General features: G+C 45.1%; 1 protein-coding gene across 9 annotated transcripts in view; it reads left to right on the top strand.

Annotated features, from left to right (window-relative positions):
* The window catches only part of ACTN1 (actinin alpha 1), a 130,742-nt gene that overhangs the window by 92,804 nt on the left and 17,229 nt on the right, over window positions 1–20,709 (top strand). For 5 of the 9 annotated variants that reach the window (XM_073348445.2, XM_073348443.2, XM_073348450.2 and 2 more), the window contains exons 7-14: window positions 1,466–1,547; window positions 3,682–3,767; window positions 11,091–11,183; window positions 12,586–12,816; window positions 13,679–13,826; window positions 15,302–15,452; window positions 17,921–18,029; window positions 19,264–19,404. In XM_073348445.2, coding sequence (XP_073204546.1) covers window positions 1,466–1,547; window positions 3,682–3,767; window positions 11,091–11,183; window positions 12,586–12,816; window positions 13,679–13,826; window positions 15,302–15,452; window positions 17,921–18,029; window positions 19,264–19,404 — 1,041 coding nt within the window. Of the gene's footprint in view, window positions 1–1,465; window positions 1,548–3,681; window positions 3,768–5,497; window positions 5,584–11,090; window positions 11,184–12,585; window positions 12,817–13,678; window positions 13,827–15,301; window positions 15,453–17,920; window positions 18,030–19,263; window positions 19,405–20,709 lie in introns of those variants that run through there. The other 4 variants (XM_073348446.2, XM_073348444.2, XM_078853315.1 and 1 more) reach the window with 2 other exon arrangements.

Below are 20,709 nucleotides of genomic sequence, written 5' to 3'. Positions count from 1 at the left end.
TGGTAACCGTACTCAAGCCCAGAAGTAGCTGCCATCATAGTGTTGCTAGATGTAAATAGTTGGTGAAGCATTTTGAAATTTTTTGGGGATAAATGCTGTTTAAATGTAAAATACCATTGTTACTATCAATATGACATTGCATCTATAGTAGGGCAAATTAAATCTTTTAATTAGGCTGTGAGATATGCATAACTTTTCCTATTGTTGCATCTTTATATCAAGATTGAGTGTCTTTCTAAAATATATGCTCTACCTTGGTGGTTCTCAAACATTTGTACTGGTGACCCCTTTCACAGAATATGCCTCCGAGTGTGACACCCCCTCGCCCCTTATAAATTAAAAAAACCTTTTTTTAATAGTTAACACTATTATAAATGCTGGAGGCAAAGCAGGGTTTGGGGTGGCAGCTGACAGCTCATGATCCCCACGTAATAACCTCATGACCTCCTAAGCGGTCACGGCCCCCAGTATGAGAACCCCTGCTGTAAATCAAGCGGAAGCTATGGGCTTGATGCAGGAGCAGTTGCAGGGGTGGGCAAGTTTTTTTGGTCTGAGGGCCACATTGGGGTTCCGAAACTGTATGGAGGCCCGGGTAGGGAAGGCTGTGCCTCCCCAAACAGCCTGGCCCCCACCCCCTCCCACTTCCCGCACCCTGACTGTCCCCCTCAGAACCCCTGACCCATCCAACCCCTCTGCTCCTTGTCTCCTGACTGCCCCCTCCCGGGACCTCCCACTCCAATCCCCTCCCCGTCCCCTAACTGCCACGACCCCTATCCTCAGCCCCATCCAATCTCCCCTGCTCCCTGTCCCCTGACTGCCCCCCGGGACTCCCTGCCCCCTTACCATGCCGCTCAGAGCACCACGACTGGCAGCTGCGCCACCCAGCCAGAGCCAGCCACACAGTCTAGAGCAGCGCTGCCTGGCAGGAGCTTGCAGCCCACTGTCCAGAGCGCTGGCAGCACAGCGAGCTGAGGTTGCGGGGGAGGGGCTGGGGGCTAGCCTCCCTGGCCGGGAGCTGTGGGGCTGGGCAGGACAGTCCCTATTGCCTGTGGGCCATAGTTTGCCCACCTCTGAGCTATTGAGTGGAATTCTATGACCGGCAGGAGGTCAGGCTAGATGATCATAATGGTCTCTTCTGGCCTTAAAAGCTGGGAATCCCCACACCCTTTAGATTCTTTTGTTAAATCTGTTTGCAAAGTCGACTCCTAACCAATCAAATGCATACACTTGTGATTCCTGTTAATGCCATCAGTCACGTGGCTGAGTCCCCAGGCACTGCTTTTAAAATGAACCCAGTTATTTAATCTGCTGTGGTGCCTGCTGCATCAGTGGTTTCATATTTGTATTTCTGTCAGTCCAACTTAGTTATCTGAAGCAAACCAAACAACGATGCTCTCTGGTTTCAGAGAAATATTGTTTCTCTTGCTGCATTTTGATGCTAACACTCTGGCTCTTCCTTTCCTAGGATGATCCTCTTACTAACCTAAACACAGCCTTCGATGTGGCTGAGAAGTATCTGGACATCCCCAAAATGTTGGATGCAGAAGGTAAAGTAGAATCCAATTTTTGTTTTTGATTTTGGTTTTTCCCAAGATATTCCCCGCCTCTTCTAGTTGGACACGTATTATTCCAGATCTTCCTAATCTTGAATGCCCCCTCCATCACTACACCCCAAACAAACAGAATAAAGGTTACAACAGAAAAATGAATCTCTTGTTCTATTTCTCTCTTTCTCCTGTGCCCCTCATTCTCCCATGTCTGCTCAGTAGTTTTTAATCTGGGGCTGATACAGTGGGCAGAGACACGTAATACTTGGATATATCTATCTGACTGGGGTGGTGCTCCATACTGGATACCAAACTGATTTGTGAACCAACACCACATTATGTGGTGGCCCTACATATAATGAATGGGAGAAAATATCAAAACAGACCAACTTCAGTTATTTCCTAAATATTGTCATGGTATCATTGTCCCCATCGTACTGTGCTTGATACATGTTGGCATCCCATCTCTGGCCCATAGCTCCCTATTAGTTACAGTAAAGGCTCCAATTTGGGTTGGATCTAGTCTTCAGTTCCCACAAGCCAGACTCCTGACTACAAGAGTTTGCTTGTACCTAATACTAATTTGTCATCTCTGTAGTCAGAAGCCTGCACTGTCATTACTGCCGTTTGTAAAGGTTTCCATTCTCTTGCCATGAATCTAAAATTTACCTAAGATCTTGGTTTCCCCATATCCTTTCAAGATCTAGATTTAGTGGTTCAAGAGACAGTCCAGTGCAGGACATACTCTTCCTTCGATCGAGGATTTGTATCCTGGACCCTTTTTTGGTGTAGTTGGTTGCTGCCATTTAAATGAAGCCATTTGTTGAGGATTAGAGGAGGGTGTGGAGAACGAATTTGGCAAGAACAACTCTGCCAGTTTTCTCTAGATTTCTCCAACCCACTCTTTTACCATGTCTGGTACTGTAAACTGCTTCCCTCTGAACTGCTCAGTCATATTAGGCATGAGAATACAGCACTGACCAGTTCTGGAAGCAAAGGGAGATACTTTCTATAAGAGGCACTTCTGAAAAAGTGGGTAACTGGTTATCTGAAGGCATTTGGGGCAGCAGGGATTACCTTTTAGAAACATGAAGGGTCCCGTTTGGAAGGCTCCAACTCTCTCATTTGCACTTCAGTCTGCTGGCCAGGTCTTCATTTGTACAGTGGGTATTTGCCCAAGGCCAGCTGACTCTGAAGAGGGAGGCTTTGTTTCAGGCTTGGTTTGGGAAGTGAAGACCTGTGTAAAATAACATATCTCTGTGGTGGGGATACACACAATTAAAACTGGTTAACCAGCGTTTGGACAACTAGCAATTTACTGTGCACACTTTTTTGATGCAGGGTTCCCAGCCTCAGTAACCAGTCATGCTTCCTCCTGCCCTTGCCCGCTCCTCATTGTTGTGATCCCAAGGAATTGCCATGTTTCTGGGATAGATTTTATTAGACTGTCTCCTCCAGGTGCTCCCAAAGAAATCTACCCCAGAAATAACTGGGTCTAGTTTTGGGAATGATAGAAACAGATGGTTAAGGCCATGCAGGATTTCTCCTGCTTTGTCAGAGCAGCTCTCCTTCCTAAAGGAATAGAACAAATGTGTGTACCTCTGCAGTGTAAATACCGATGGCCTGATCTTAAGAGGTGTTGAGTTCCCACCGACAGTAATGGGACTTGGAACACTTGGCACCTTTTGAAAATCAGACCGTCCATATGTTGGGGTGATTTGAGGGGGAGGAAAAAACTCACCTCAAGAACTTTTAGGGGACGGAGGAGTTGAATTATGCTAAAACTATAAACACAACAGCCTATTGGTGCTTTGCTGGGTTCATCCCACCGATTCAACTGACAGCTCTGCCTTGGCTGGATCCATCTAGAGAGGGATGAAATGTTTCAACATGAAACATACTGTGATCCCATTAGGTTTTCCAGGGGCTAGATTACACCTCCTCTTGGGAGTTTTGTTGATAAGGGAAGGGTTGCTGGAGAGGGTCAGGGAGTCCTGCATAAAGAGTGTGCAGAGTAGGACTTTCCTGTGACATGTACATGCCCCACACCAGGTGTCCTGGACCGTTCTGGCTCTCCTCCCTTGCTCTTCTCCCATCAGTCGATATGCTCTTAACTTCAGGTTTTTTTTGACAGACATTGTTGGAACTGCCCGCCCTGACGAGAAAGCCATCATGACCTATGTTTCTAGCTTCTACCACGCCTTCTCAGGAGCACAGAAGGTATCGCAGGATTCCAAGCTCCCTCCACACAGCGCACCTGGTCCTGTTGCTAATGTCCAAACCTTTTTTCTTTCTCTCTCTCCTCTCTAGCTACGGGCATCTTTATATTATTTTTTGGTAGAGTTGGCTGTTGGTTCAAAGTGGTGTCCCAAACATAAGAATTTGGGGGGCAGGGATTGGGAGAGCATATCCCTACAGTCAGTGTACAATAAAGCCACAGGACTGCTGAGTGCACATTAATCCTATGGTACTGGGAGCTCTGCCATCAAGATTCCCTCTCGACTAGCTGAGCTAGTTGGCACCAGCTCCTGTCACACCAGTAAGACTAGAATTGGAAATCAAACCTAAATCTTTAACACAGTGTTGCAGTGCTTTTCCGGTAGGCCACCGAACTTGCTGTGCAGTTGCTGTGGTTCCCTTATGTTCAGACACTACAGCATACCACCACTGGAGTTTATTTCTGATGAATCCACTTTTTGGCGAGGGTGGGGAATGTGGCTGGGCAGGAGGTTTCAGAAAGAGCACAGAGTGGCAAAGCTAACACATTCACTCGCCCTTATACACATTCACTACACCTGAGCTATAGGGTCTCTAAGGCCTGGCCTACACTACAGGGGAAATTCGATCTAAGCTATGCAATTTTAGGTACGTGAGTAATGTAACTTAAATCGATGTAGCTTAGATCTACTTACCACCAGGTCCACACTACACGATGTTGATGGGAGACGCACTCCTGTCAACTCCCCGTACTCTTCTCGATCCGATGGAGTACAGGAGTCGACAGGAGAGCGATCTGCGGGCAATTTAGCAGGTCTTCACTAGACCCGTTAAATCAACTGCTGATGCATCGATCCTGATTCTCTTCCCTTACTCCTTGGGCATCTGTGGAAGTATTTCTTAGACTAACTGAGCCACTGGAGGGATCATCCCAAATACTAAGCTGCCACTCTCGTTGCAGAGTTCAGCATAACACCTATTCCTTTTACACAGTGAACTCAGCCCAGCTTCAGCTTGCCTTTGAAGAGTTTATCTGACATACCCTCTAGTGCTGTGGCTCTCAAAATAGAGGGGATCACATATTGCATCTGAGACACCCGCTTTTCCCTTTTTCTTTCCTCCCTTTCGTCCCCCATGGTGGAGGTTGGACAGATGTGTCCTGGCTGTATTTTGCCAAGCAATTGCCTGCCGTTATGTAGTTACTTAAAGAAAGTATTGCTAAGTGAGACCTGATAAATCTCCCTCAAAAATCAAACACACTGTAACTGCTTCAGTGCCATAGGATTATCCAATACACACTGAAGCAGAGTCGGAAATACTCTGTAAGAAGGCAGTCTGATCTCTGCAATGGCCTGGCCACTTAAGACTCACAAGCCTTTCAAGAGAAGACTCTCAAAATGCAAAAGCAATAAATAAATTTTATTCATTCTCATGGCTGGGTCAGGCCCACTGACTGTGGGGCTGTGAAAATATGTAATTTGGAGGTTGGCTCGGAAGAAGAACTGGATGCTGGGAGGAGAAAGGGGTGGTACCACTTTGATCCACAGAGCCAACCCTGCTGGTCACTTTCTGATCCGAATTCCCAGCTCTCCGCATGGAAATCTATTTGGCCTGTCCTGCAATGCATGATGGGAAGTTTTCTCCCCCTCTCTCACGCCACCCATGACTGTTTATTTTATTCTATGTGCTGCTTCTTACTTTATCCTTTCAACCTCTTTTCCTTCTTTGCACAGATATTATAGGCCCGCTAAGGCCGGATGAGAAGGCCATTATGACCTATGTTTCATGTTACTACCACGCCTTCTCAGGTGCGCAGAAGGTGAGACATTACTCCTAACAAAACCCTCCCTCTTCTCTTCCGTGCCCTCCCAACAGTTAACTCTCTGGGAAACATCTCAAACCTTTGGTCCATGAACATAGAGGCAGGGAATCCCATGCTGTCGCTGCACTGAGCGATCTAACCACATACATAGCTGTTCTGGGATGTATGATCTTTAACCTGGCTGAAGAAGTTATATGAGGAAACTATGGATTCAGAAAGTGTTCTTTAAACATACTTCAGCTCTTCCCTTTGTGCCTCTCTCTGCATCCACTCCCATGTGGTGGATACAAGATTCCTGTCCAAGGTGGGCACGACCCCACTGACGAAGCCAAAAGGAAGAAATTGACCTTTGGACTCCATCACTCTTGACTGGATGATGTGTATATCAAAGCAACAAGCTTAATTTCCGCCTTGTCAAGCATAGTCTTGTTCTGAAAGCTGATTAAGATGGGGCTGTTGAGGGTCTCATTTTGTAGCTGCCAGCTTCCCTCCCTAGTGAGCTCCCACTGGGTCAGTGGCCTCTTCCTGGGCCAATTTCCAACGATATGTGAGCTGCCTAGGAGGAAGTAGCCCATAATTTTCTACCCCTAGACAGTGCTCCAGCTGCGAGTTTCATCCCTAATTAGTCTTAGCTGAACCACCTGAACTTCCCTTCTCTTACCCATTTCTCCTCTCCTGGCTCCTCTCCTTTTGTTCTTTCCTTCCCACTCATTCGCCTCCCTTCACCAACCACCTGTTTTTCCCTCCTTCTGTCAGCTTTATCTTCCGCAATATTTTCTTTGGTTCTTTCTCTGCTTTTATTCCAAGCCCCTTTGCCTGGCACTGGGTGGCCTACCCCCAAAGGAGTGGATTAGCCAGCTCAGAGATCCCTGCCTCCCACTGGGCAACAGTTTTCTAAAATGCCAATTTTCTAGTAGTACTTTTTATAGGAGGAAAGCTCTGTGCACTGTTAAGTGTAGGTGTGCATTCTCCTCCTCCCCTCCCCCTCCAAGCTCAAGGGGATTCAGACCAGGGGCTTTGGATATATGGTCCAAAGCCTGAGACTTAGACCCATCTCTAATTAACATATTACAAACAGGACAAAAATTTCCCTTCTTTCTCACAACTACTTTCTATAAAGGATGCACAGTCCACATTCTTCCCAAGGGAGAGTCATGTTGGCAGCATACTAAGCACCTCAGGGCTACACGTGGTTTATACAAATCAGTGCTGATGGTAGCCAGCATCAGTTTTAATACCAAGATGCCACCCACAGGTTACAGGTTCCACATATAAAGAGCTAGCTTGAACCATAAGTTTATTTTTTTTATTTTTATTTTTTATTTAGATCAAGCTGGAACATTGCATGCTGGGACCTGCTCTGTTTTATGCAAAATAGGTGCAGCTCTGGTTCCTAGTAAATTGCAAATGTGGTACTCCATTTGGACAGTGCTGAAGTAGGTTCACCTACTTCACATATATGGGTTTGGTGGTGGCTTTGCCATGAGAATCCTGGCTAGTAAATTATTTGAAACTCTTCACAGCAGGCTAAGTGGAATACAAGCCATCTGATGCTTTCCCATAAAGACCATTCTCCCAGAGCCCATGCCAGACTAACCACCAGCCGCAGTATTTTCCAGTTGCCACACACACAGTTCTTCAGTTTAGGTTGATGGCAAACCTAAAATGTGGGTAGAAGGTGAAAGAGCTGGCTAGGTTTCTGATGGCGTTAAAGGTGCTGCCCGTCAATCCTATGTTGTTCTTCTTCTCCCGTCCCAGTCCATCCTTTGAAAATATTTGCAGCAGCTCCTGTGCCCATTTCACCAATTAGTGCTGGTGCCAGGGCTTCTATTGATACTGTAAACAGAAACATTGTCTACTGCCACAATGTCTGAACCAAGTAATTGGAGTAAGAATCAGAGAATTTGCTTCTTAGCTATTAAGGTTTGAATCCATGTAGTCTAACTGGCTTATAGGGAGGATTAAAAAAAATTGATTAAATTGTCAATTTGCCAGCAATTTAACTACGACTGGAGGGTAGGGTGTAGCTCCTTTTTGAAGCTCTCCCAGGGCCAGTCCTACATTATCCAGCTATTGAGTGACAAGTTTAAAATCTCGGGCTAATACAAAGTGATTACTGAGCATGGTTCTCACTAGGTCTAGGAGCACAGTGTGTCTTTTTAAGCACTGCCGTCTCTTACTTGATTAGGTGAGTTACTGTGATGTCGCTCCATTTTTCATTCAGATTTCTCATTACTGCTACCAGCCCTGAAGGGGAGGTCACATGATCAGCTTTCTGCTTCTTTCATTCTCTTATACTGAGTCTTTAAAGGTACAGGGGCCCCAGCCTGACGTGACATTTGTGTGGATTGCTACTTTTCCTTTAAATGATTTATATATAAAAATATATGTCTATACTTGCTTTGGTTGGTTTGCTTGTTTTCTAACTGCTTCTAACTTTCACAACACTAAACTGCATGGGTGTTTAACTACTGGTTGGGTTCAATGTTTTAATATATTGTAAAACTTCACTTCTGCAGTGAAATTTTCTGAATAACTTCTTGCCATTTTATAATGTGTTTGTTTGGTATGCAGTGTTCTGGGGTGCTCTTGGGAATATGTATTAGTCATAGACAGGTGGCCACATCACAGAAACCATTATGGTCCTAGATCGCTTTATTGACATACTAAGCAGGGAGACGCAGGGAGACCCAGGGTTGAATAGGCCATGGAGACCACTCCCCTTTCATCCCTAGAGGGGTAGCTCCTCAAGGCCAGGATTGAGACACATGGGCAAGATAATGTGGGCAAAGCTTATCGTGTCATTGCCTGTGTTGTATCTCTTCTGTAGCTAGAGTCTCTGGGACTGTCAGTCCAGAACCTTTCAGGAGCAGCAAATCGTCCATAAACATTCCTTTAATAAAGGAACATGTGGTGAGCCATCTAGACGTTACGGAGAGTGTGTCTACATTCCACTCCTTTCCTTAAACATTCTGCTTCTGCCATCACTGCTGCTGCTCCTCTCCTGGGAGCACTGGTGGGAGCACAAATGGAGATCACATGGAACATTCTGTTTAATCCTAATCACAGCAGGTCAGCACAACACATTGCCTGCAACTCTAGTAGTTGTAGCACCATGTCTACTGTAATCCTCCTACTGTTCTTGTAGTAACAGGACGAGTTAGCAAGAAGTCCAGTGTAGGCAGGAACACTGAGAAGCAGGAGTTGGTGTAGGGGAGAGAGAGAGAGACTGACTTCCAAACAAGCTAAACATCGGCAATTGGGGAATTTTTTTTGTTTGGACACACGGGCACCCAAAATGTGGGGGGACTGGAGGAAATCTGCCATCAAACACATGTAAATATACCTGTTTAAAATGGAATCCCTACTGCTTAGTTGGCTGCTGCCACAGCCACATGTGAATAACAGGGTTGGAGAATTAACACCCTCCCCCCCCCAAAAAAAATCCCCACCACCCTGGCCCTGGGTACTATAAAGTTTGAGGTGGATCTCTCTCTCTCTCTCTCTCTCTCTCTCAAGTCACATTGGATGTAGGGACACTGGGTATGTCTTTTTGAGATATCATTTGATATTCTCTCTGTAAAGTCCACCTGGATGGCAAAAATGAGCTTTTGGGACCAACCAAGAGGAAGTTAAAATCAAAACAAGAGCATGCTTTCTGACATTTTAAACTGTCCTGAGCACTTCTCGTTTATACTTTTTACCAAAATGGCTCTTTCCCCTTTAAAGACCATTTCTACATGTTCTTATTAATGTAGTTAATATTTGTATACCCGCTAGCTGGCCTAGTTTAGCTATGGGAGAGATGACTGAACACACGCTTTTTTGAGCCTCTTCCCAACGACTAAGATCACCAGTTCCTTTGGGACTGTACGACTCGTATGTCATTTTGAAGCTTATGATTTTTATTGCTATTCTTGCTACCTCACATCAGCTGCAATAACTGGAGGATTTTTCTCCAATGACATCAGAGGCTGAATAAACAAATATAAAATGCCTTTTAAAAATAGATGTACGTTTAAACTTGCCAGTCATGAGCTCTTTAAATGGTGGGCTATTTACTGCTCCAGAATCTCTCTCACATACAACCACTTCTGATGTCAGTTCCACTTGCAGATCTAGAGCACTGTGTAACTTACAGAACATGTAAGCTGTAGAGACACCATGTGCGTTCACTCCTTGCATTGCTCAACAACAGGCTCCTGTTGGCCACCGGTGAGTGATGTAAGGAGTTGGGATTGACTCCCTATCCCAGCTTCCTCAGCCACCTGGAGATATCCACATTGTGGAGGTAGAATGGTGATAGTATCTTTAGGGCTTCGGTGGAAAGAGGAGATAAGGATGATGATGATGGCCTCTAGCACACTATCTGTGCCAGAAAGAAAATGGCCTTTCAAGTTGTCTGCACAGCAGATGTTGTTCCAAGGACTCTGTCCGCCTCTGGAGAAGGATCTAATTCTCCTTCGTGTTCACAGGAGCTGTGCAGATACATGGGCAAGTAATGCCCCAAGAACAAGCCTTTTTATATATTTCAAGTGTTAAGCACGTGCTCTTGCTAATAATGTGGCACTCAGGGTGGACTGTTCAGACCTTAGTTTGCAGCTGGGATTTCCATTCCTTGATCCAAGTTTCAACATGTCTAGTCTTCCTGCAGAACGCCACTGTAATAATGATACACCATGGCTCAAGAGACTTGATTTAGGGAAGGAGGCAGAGAGATTACCAAACAAATCCCAGTTAGATGGAAGGAAAGTCTCACCTGGATCATGAAAATCCAAATAAATGTAGGTCTCAATAGCCGGTGGGGAAGGAAGGAAAGGTTCCTCCATCCATCGGATATTTCTGTGCCTTAAGATGGAATTGCACGTAAAGGGTATCAAAGACTGTATATTGTAGGGAGAGCTAGAAGATAGCTCAACTGTTAGACAGATTTTGGGGGAAAGGAAAGAACAAACTCAAGTATTTTCTTAGAAACTAGGTAAAGACTCACCCAGAGTCCAGTGTCTGTATCAAATACAAATAAACAGCACTTTCTTAAGGTTAAAAGCGTTTAAGGAAGATTCCCCCAGTTTGACACCTGCCATAGTAGTACCCAGGCATCACAGATCAATTATTGGAGTTGTGGCTTTGAGCGTCTGCTTGTGGCATGGAGAGGGTGTCTCAGGCCACTTGTATGAATAATTTCAGAAAAGACCCAGAATTCTGATTGTCCCATAGCAGACAAGCCTAGACTGCTACATCAATTGAGCATGGAGGCTGAATCCACTTGAATGCATCGCAGAGAGATGCTTTACTGGGGAGGAGAAAAATCAAGTTATGGTAGAAAGTCAAATGAAAAACTAAGTTTCCTGGACATGCTTTCAGACCAGAGATGGGCTGCTAGAGCCAGGGATGGGAGACTTTTACTCTTCACCACAGGTATGTAGCAGGAGACTAAACCACAAGTTTTGGGTTATGGTGTTTTGACACTTTTTCCCCTTCCTGTTTTCTCTCTTGTTTGACAGGCGGAGACAGCAGCCAATCGTATCTGCAAGGTGTTGGCAGTCAATCAGGAGAATGAACAGCTCATGGAAGACTATGAAAAGCTGGCCAGTGATGTAAGTATTAATGGTGCTGTCAATTCCTGGGCAGCATTGTGTGTATTACATGTATTACTGTGGAGCCTAGGTCCTGGACCAGGACACTATTGTGCTAGGCTCTGTACAAACACAGTACTGTGTTTCTAAACCTACAGCCAGATCTCTAGTACTGTAGAATATACGCCATCCCATGTTTCCTTAGAAAATGTTTTCTTCCAATAGGTAAAAATGAAAGACTCTGAACTCAGGTGGCAAATGTAATCTACTTCAAAATGGTGGCCATCTGGAGTGGAACAGCCTTCAGAGTCTCAATTTTATTGAAAGAAATCATTGTATCACTAAAACTAAAGAGAGAGAGAGTCATTTTAAGAAAAGATGTGCAATATTGTGCAACTTTATTATGTACCGTCTTTCATGCGTTAAGAGTTAAGTAAATCATACTGGGGAAGAGAAGTTAAAGGTCTAGGCAAGGGAAAAAATAAGTATTCACTAACATTTGGAAAGAGTCTATATATGATAGAAACTGAAGACTGTTCCAGATAGCAGCAGCTGCAAGGAGAAGGCTCACACATAGACAGTTATGAAACTGGAGAAATGATCATAGGAAGCCTGTGGTAGACAAGTAGAGGAAGCAAGGGGGAGAGCAAAGGGACAAGGTCTATAAGCAGGATTGGAGGAAGATAATAAAGAACTTTGAGTACAAAGAGGACAGTTGTAAAATTGATCCTGAAATGAACTGGGAGCCACCAGAGTTGTTTTGGGATGGATGTGATGAGATCCCACTGCATTGTAGGAAAGCATGTGGCAGCTTTCTGCTCCACTGGGAGCTGCCAATTTTTTATCTTCCTGCTGGCTGCCTAGCAGCTGTTTGCTGTGGAAGACTATTCTCAGAGCTGTGCTGACTTCAAAGAAGTTAGAGTGGAAAGATGAAAATGGAGGCAGTAACTTCATTTCTACATCATAGACCCTTCTGTGTCAGAGAGGGCAAATCAGTTACAACAGGGTAGCTCCAACAGAGCTAGAACACTGACAGGCTTGCAATATTTTTGAACCAAGCAACAGCCCTATTAAGGTCTAGCATGATCTGAGAACAGAGTTTGGTCTTGATTCTGCAGAACTGAACTATGAATTAACCACATCAAGGCATTCTGTGCTGTAATACTATGCCTCAACATGGTGTTCTATACAGGGTAGATACCATAAGACCATACTTCTATGAAGTGGTGGACAGCCTTTTCTTAAACCAATTCCCTGTCTTTGGCACAATCCTGCTGGCAACACCCAGTTTCAAACATAAAGTGGACAGTCCCTACTAAGTTCTGAGGACACAAGCAGTTTTAACAAAATCTAAAGTTGGGGCTTAATTTTTAATGATTTTGCAGCTATTCTGACTCTTCCCTCTCGTCCTTGCTGTTTTCAGCTGCTGGAATGGATCCGCCGCACCATTCCTTGGCTGGAGAATCGGGCGCCTGAGAACACTATGCAAGCCATGCAGCAGAAACTGGAGGATTTCCGGGACTACCGCCGCCTGCACAAGCCCCCCAAGGTCCAGGAGAAGTGCCAGCTTGAAATCAATTTCAATACCCTGCAGACCAAGCTGCGGCTCAGCAACAGGCCAGCATTCATGCCTTCAGAGGGGAAAATGGTCTCGGTGAGTTGACGTGCTGAGAGCACAAGGCATCTGTCTACCCTTCCGAATCAAGCTTACTACTTTAGACCATATTATTTGTATTACCATAGCACTTAGGAGCCCTAGTCGTGGATGAGGACCCCATTGTGCAAATACAGAAGAAAAAAATGGTCCCTGCCCCAGAGAGTTTACAGTTCTTGAGTAGAAGATGAGACAGAGACAGGCATGAGAGAAGTGTGGCCATGCCACCCTCATTTTCAATATGAACTACTGGTTGCTGTATGCAAGACTCCATCCTGATCAGAACAGTTGGATCAGGATGGGATATTTGCTCACTGGGACCTGTTGTCCTCACACAGACTTTTCCTCCACATTAAGGTCAGAGTGGTGGTCCAGCCTCTGCTTCTCTGTGTACAAATTAGGTCCAGCCCTCAGGCTTCTGGCTAGCTTCCAGTGAAACCTGTGATTGTGTAAACACTGGGTCCATCTGTTTTGAGGCCACAAACTAATTTTTATTGACCTCTTGGATGAAGGAGTGATCAAAGAGGTTTTTTCGTACTAGGAGGCATGTGACTGCGTTTCATGACATTTCACTGCATTCATAGATAACAACATGCTGTGAGTGGAAGTGCTTCACAGGGTATCTCTTTTGAGTTCTGTGGTTCTGACCTGCTAAATGCACTCCATCCTGTCAGCTCATCAGCCTGCTGCAAATCTACGTCTCATGACTGTGGAGGCAAACTACAGCCTCCTGTTGCTACAGAGTGATTGGAAGCCTATGGCCCACTTGGATGAATGCTCAAAGCATGATGCTGAAGAATGTTCCCCATCTTCTGAACCAATCTCTTCCTCTCATGCTGCTGTACCTTTTACATCACTGCAGGACATAAACAATGCATGGGGAGGCCTAGAACAGGCTGAGAAGGGTTATGAGGAATGGCTGTTGAATGAGATCCGAAGGCTAGAGAGGCTGGATCACCTGGCTGAGAAGTTCCGGCAGAAAGCTTCCATTCACGAGTCCTGGACAGATGGTAATGCCAATCCTAATGCTTCCTTTCGAAAGCATTTTGCCTCTGAAAACATGCCATTGCCTATCTGAAGATACAGAGGGCTGGGTGTCACGGGAGTAATTGTACTGGTCTTTCACATCTAGATTAGAGCTGAGCAAATAATTGGTTCGGTAGCCAAACCAATAATTTTTTGGTTAGTTTTGAATTGAAATTGAATTTTTTTTTCTTGCTGGGGGGGGAGGGGGACAGAAAAATTTTAATTTTAAATCAAACAAAATACTTTAAATGGCGATCCAAAGGGGCAGTTTCTAAACAAAATATTGATTCGGATTGACATTTCATTTTGAAAGTGTCACTTTGAAAAGAAAAGCTGAAATGTTTACGATTGCCCAGCTGAAGGAAATTGCTGAATTCAACCTGAATTTGTGAATAGTTTCGGTGTCCTGAAAAATGCATTTTCAGCTAATTTACTATTTGCCAATAATAATAATAATAATCAATCAATCACCCGGCTCTAATCTAGATACCTGGGTTGGTTTATTTATTTTTTATTAGTTTGGTCTCCATCCTTGAGCCTAGTTTGGCACAATTTCATTTATTAAACTAGACAGGTCCAAGACTATAAGGGTAGAGAGTGCTGCATGTGGAAATGTAGATCGATTGGCAGACCTGGAGGGAGGTGCTTATTACAGCTGGCAAAACTGTTATTGGGTCATGCCAGGTGTAGGAGTGGGTGTGTTTATGGTGTGAGAGAGAGAGAGAGTAACTTTCATGAGCACCAACTCCACTCACATTTTTAAGGAGGAAAAAATAATTTGGAATGTTAGTATTGAGAAGAGATTCAGGTATAGGAAAATAATAATGTAATGAAGTAGCCCCTAAGGACTATATTCAGGGCCCCATCGAAATAAGTCTTGTACAAACAAACAATATAGTCAGAATGGCCACCATACAGAACATGAGTGTCAGTACATCTCTATCATCTGAGCTGGAAAACTACTGGTTGGCCTGTGCAAATATATGCTTTTAATGTTATGCCCGAAATATATATCGTTGCTAACTCACCTGCTTTATTACCCTTCCAGAACCTCTCTGACAGAGTGATTATAACTATATTCCATTAAAATATATTCTCTAACTAAAATATATTAGCATGGCCACATTCTAATTGTGTAGACATCTCTTCCTTGTGGCCACATGTCCTGCTTGCCCTTCCAAGCTAGAGACCTCAATCTGGGTCCCAGTGTGACGGACACTCGGTTGAGCAGCTCTGTTGGCAGTTAACACTTAATACTTACAATCCAAGAGACTCGTCTCAGACTGAAAAGTGTGAATCTCCAAACTGGCCTGTCTTGATTACGGAGTGTTCAAAGGGTTACATTTGGAGTAGTGGTGGGTCCACCATTGTAGTGTAAGCTAGTTGGCCTGAACGTGGGCATCAAGAATCCATGCGGACTTACTGGTTTCATTCTCCTGTCCTTTGGGTCCCTCTATAGGTAAGGAGGCAATGCTGCAGCAGAAGGATTATGAAACTGCTACGCTGTCAGAGATAAAGGCCCTGCTGAAGAAACATGAGGCCTTTGAGAGCGACCTAGCTGCTCACCAGGACCGTGTGGAGCAGATTGCTGCTATTGCACAAGAACTCAAGTACGGCTGCTGCCTGGTGCATTTGCCTTTTTAGGAGCTAGAATGGGGACCTTGAAGGCTAATCAGCTTTGCCGTCCTGCCCAGCACAATCATAAAACAATCCCTGTTAAGATTTAGAGTGCAGGAATGTAGGAAAATCCCAATATTTCTGATGAGAGAGGACACTGTCTTCTGATCAGGCGGCAGGAGGGGTTGAAACACATGAGAGGTACAGGTTAGGAAACTCTCTATGTGGGGAAGATTAGTAGTGGTAAGATAGGAGCACATGCTTGATTCTGAGAGGGGATTCCCACCCTCTTCCACCTCAGTGTGCTGCCATTAACTCTTCCCTAAATAGCCTGGTCTTCTTCCTGCTCTTGCGGATTTCAGAACAGTTGCTGTAGGCTATTGCAGTTTTTCAGGATGAGGAATAGCTTTGGTGGTGGTGATGGTGATTTCTGTTCTCTTCTTGCTAGCTAAGAAAGGGCAACCAGGAAGCTACCCTATAATTCTTTTCCGTCCCCCTCGTATATCAAGCCCTGCTTCGTCTGCCAGGGAGGAGAGATGGACCCGTCAATCACAGATTTGTTTGAGCTGACTTGTATGATTTCAAGCAGGTGATGTTAGGCCCCTGGGGCCTATGCAGGTGATAAGGCCCCACACTTCCAGGTGTCTTGCACTATATGCCTGGCCTGGCAGCTAGAGCACGGTCCACACTCCTAACTGACTCCAGGGCCAGTGAGTCCCAGCACAGACTGAATTCCTTGACTGCCTTCCCTTGTCCCTGCTTGGAATGCTGCACTTCAGCTCTACTTGATGCAGGGGTCACAAGGGAAGTGGAGCCTCATCATTTGGGGAAGCTGGGGTGTGTGGTGGCCACTGTTTGAGGGCAGTTTGTAGGCAGGCAAGAGCTGGTCAATAGCATGTGAGGAAGAGAATTCGCTGGGGCTGCATAAGGACCAGCACAACTTGGTGTTGGCTTCAGTTCTTTATTATTGAAGAATAATTATCCACCCTATCTTGACCAGAACAGCATGACTGGGGTAACATCAGCATTTTTGAGGGTGTGCAGCTGTTTTCTTTACAATATCAGGCTTATTGGATCAGTCCTTCACCAGCAGAGATTTCAGGAATTGCGCCCTTGTCCCCTTCAGGAGGTACCTCAGAAGGGGAGGAGAACCAAGTTACTTCTCAATCCCTATGAGCGAAGATTAGAACAAAGGCCAGCTAGGCAATAGGAATTAAAGTGACCCTCCACTTCCAGAGTGCATGCTGCATGTTAGTCAAGCAGCCAAATCTCTGATTGCAGCAGAGAGAGAGAGATTGGAGATCACTGGTCCTGGAATGGAAGAGATCATCCCCTTTCAAGCTGTATGAAATGCAGGAGGGAACAGAGGACTCAGTTCGCATCCCAAAAAACAGCCTCGGGATTGGCATCAATTGCTCTTTGTTAGCAGCCTCAGCAAAAAGGGGCCAAGTAACAGAGCATGGATGCTGATCTACCCTCTCTCTTGGAGATATTCTAATAAGTCAAGGTTGAGACATTTTGGTTGTGTGGTCTGGAGGAAGCCTGCCCTGCTGCTGTCTGTGCTGGGCTTGTTCAGAGGCTATAGGAGAGTTTCACTATCCAGCACTTTCAAGTGTTATATTCACTCAGTCAAGTCAGTTATCCTACCTGGCATTCAGGATTCTCTGCTGCGTGGCCTGCCTCCTGCCCCAGACACTTCTCAGGCTGGGTGTCATCAAGCTACTCTTTTCCTTTCCTGCTAAATGCAGAACCAAGAGAGAGATGTGTGTGCATTTCTCTGTCTCCTCACTCTTACAGAACATTGCCCCATGAGTATGAGCATTACAGGCAGTGTGCTCTAGAGCAGGGGATACGGCAAATCAATTCACGTTTCAATGCTGAGGTTATTTTAAATAAGTTAATGTTCTGTGCAGCTCAGCTGCTCCTGTATGTTCCTCTTTGCCCAAAGGGTGCCTGCAGAATTCTACATCCCTTAGCATGGTTTCTCGCTCTTTGAATCCACAATGAGGACCTTCTCATCCCCCTTTCCCTATATACAAGAAGCAGGTATTTAGGCAGCATGGTGTTCTGAAATGGAATGCATTTGGCATGGTTGTTCTCGAAAACCACCATCTCCCAACTTGGACTGAAGTCTCTCAGCTTTTCTCTCCAAGCCCATTTGCCCAAATCTTCCCAACCTGCACCATGAATTGGAAAATAGTCATGGGAAATCAATGGTGGGTTTTTTTTTCTATTTTATAATCTCCATGTAGTCACGTTCTGAGTGTGATACATGATACCACTCTGTAACATCATGTGCAATGACTCCAAAGCTGGGTACTGTTGATCTCTACAGTCCCCTCATTAGAGGGGGTGGGGGTATTTTTATTATTTCTGTTCTCTGAGATTGATGGGGAATTGTTGATTGTTCCTCCCCTGGGTGTTTTTGTTTAATTTTTCCATTTTTGTTGTTGCTTGTTAGTGAGCTGGATTATTATGACTCACCAAGTGTCAACGCCAGGTGCCAGAAGATATGTGACCAATGGGACAATCTGGGTGCTTTAACTCAGAAACGTAGAGAGGCCTTGGAGGTAAGATGTGCTCATGAAGATCAGTCTTGAGTCACATTGGCCTGGCAGTCTGGAGGAACCTTACACTGCTGCTGATTGTGCTGGGCTTGCTCAAGAGATATTGGAGAGTTTAACTCTCCAGGGCTGACTGCCAGCACTATCAAGTGTTACACTCACTCAGGAATCTAGTCTGTTATCTCACTTCCTATTCTAGAAGACATTCCCATGGCCCAAGGAGCTTATGATCCAATTTAAACAAAAGCAATGCAATTCAGATAACACAATGCACAAAGGATGATGCAAGTTCAAAACGGGTGATACCTATGATCTCTCCCAGATAAATGGTTTTGTGGAAGTCTACCAATGCTTCCTTCCCCCACTGCAGAAAACTGATCATGTGTAACTTGTGCACCCCTTGTAACAGAAGTTCACCAGCCCCATGCCTGCCCATTGTTTCAGAAAAAGGTTGAAACCTTGCAGGTCCTTGCCCTTGGGATTACAAGGCCATCCAGCAGAGAGAACCTTTCAGGCCCTCTGTTGTTCCTTGCTTATAAGAAACTTGAAGTTGAGGAGCGTGATTAACACAGACATATGGTCTTCTCTTTCTTTCTCGTATCATTTGCTGCTGACCTAGAGAACTTCTAGGACCATTCCGTGGATTCATCAATTCAGCAATAGGATGCCATAAATGCAGGACAGCCAGCAGCCTCCTTTCCTAGCATGGATTCCCACACCAGCTGCAATGCAAACTAGCATTAAGCTTCAGTTCTTCAAACTATTTCCCAAAGCTTGGGTATCCCAACTAGTAAACGAGTCTCATATTTTTACTTCCAGCCCTACATATACCCTTCTAGCCTAGCTGTACCACCAGAATTGGCACCTCTGCATTGCATGAGCTGTTATTGGCATTCCTGTATTTTATAACTTCGCTCTTTTGAAAAATCATTCTGAAAAAAATAAAGTAAGTAAAAAGAAGGGAAAATCAATCTTGTGTAATGACATGATTACATAACAGAATGTTATGGTTCATGTAGCTGATTTAAGTATATGCAAATCAAAAATATTTAAGAAGTCGGTCTTTCCAGTTCCAGACCCTAATTTCAGGAACGCTTTTAAAGTAACTTCCTTCTGAGAACACTGAGGGAGCAGGGCCATGGCAAGATAAACACAGGAGGAAGGCTCTGCTTAGCCAATTACAAAGCGTGCTGTCCGGTGACTGTTCTCTAATCCTTTTTCTTCTTTTGGGGAATTCCAGAGGACAGAGAAGCTGCTGGAGACAATTGACCAGCTATACCTGGAATATGCAAAACGAGCCGCTCCTTTTAATAACTGGATGGAGGGGGCCATGGAGGATCTGCAGGACACCTTCATTGTTCATACCATAGAGGAGATCCAGGTATATGCAAGTCCTTCCCCTAAGATGTGTTTGTGTGCAATCAGACAATACTTTTCACTTGATTATGGCAGGTGGTGTGCTTTTTGGTGTTCTGGTGCTTCTGCTTAATCTCGTGATCTTTGGGGGAAAAAATGAGTTTTTCTCAAATTCTTCAGAAGATCTGGATCCAAATGGATATGAGCCAAGTTTACTCCAGTCTAACTGGATACCAAGACTTGAATGTGGATTTTTCAAGGAGATTTGAGGGTCTTGCTTAAAAATGACTGAGAGTCGAGAGGATTGTGCATTCTTATCCTAATGAGAGGGCTTAAAGCTACTCTCAGGCTCTGTGTGCTATGCCAACAGTCCCATAATTCCCCACCCCCAGTTCCTCTACTCCTCTTGTTTCTTTGATGGCTTCTGTAGTCCTGTGCTGCACAGCTACACTGCTGAATATTGTGCTCTCCCGTTTGCTGCTGAGTTACTATTAAGGGTCAAAGCTTTCAAACCTCCTTGACGTCATTGGAGGCAACATTTCATCTTCCCCTCTCCTCCCACAAGGCTGCTGTGGAAAGAGCTTATAGTAGCTCCCCATAGTCCTCAGTGTTCCAGGTGCCCTTCTGGGTCTGAAAGGCCTTGCTATTTCTCCTGCTTGACTAGCACTTGTGAAGACAGCAGACAGTACATGTATTTGCTTGGATTAGGCTGGCTGAGCTGAAGAAACAGGCTTGTCTTCTCTTCAGCTGTTGCTTCATGGTAGCAACTGATTTGTTGGCCATCAGGCTAGGAGACTCATTTCCAGGTTAGGTCATTGTGGGGCTGTCTGACAGCAACACTGTACATGAGAGAGAATGCATAGAATGCTGGTGGGCTTTTGGGTGTGGGCTCTGTAGCACTAGCACTGACCATGAGCTACTGGGTGGAGATGTCATAAATGGTACTGACGCAGCATGAGCCCTATTACTGAGCTAGAGACCTGCCGTTTGCTAAAGTGCTTCCCCATGACCAGCAGTTCTCAAACTGTGGGTCGGTCGGGACCCCAAAGTGGGTCACGACCTCATTTTAATGGGTTCGCCAGGGCTGGCTTAGACTTTCTGGGGCCCAGGGCTGAAGGCGAAGCCCCCCCGCCTGGGCCAAAGCCCACTGCCTGGGGCTGAAGCCCTTAAGCTCAGGCTTCAGTCCCCTCCTGGGGCTGTGTAGTAATTTTTGTTGGTAGAAGGGGGTCATGGTGCAATGAAATTTGAGAACCCCTGTCTTAGACCAGTGAGTTGTTTTAACTCTTCCATACTGTAGATCAAATCTGAATAGCGAGTGCATTTGATGAAC

The sequence above is a fragment of the Lepidochelys kempii genome, chromosome 6 (assembly GCF_965140285.1).
Source record: "Lepidochelys kempii isolate rLepKem1 chromosome 6, rLepKem1.hap1, whole genome shotgun sequence".
NCBI classification, from domain to species: domain Eukaryota; kingdom Metazoa; phylum Chordata; order Testudines; family Cheloniidae; genus Lepidochelys; species Lepidochelys kempii.
The sequence above is the reverse complement of the archived record's forward strand: the minus strand, read 5'-3'. Positions and strand labels throughout refer to the sequence as shown.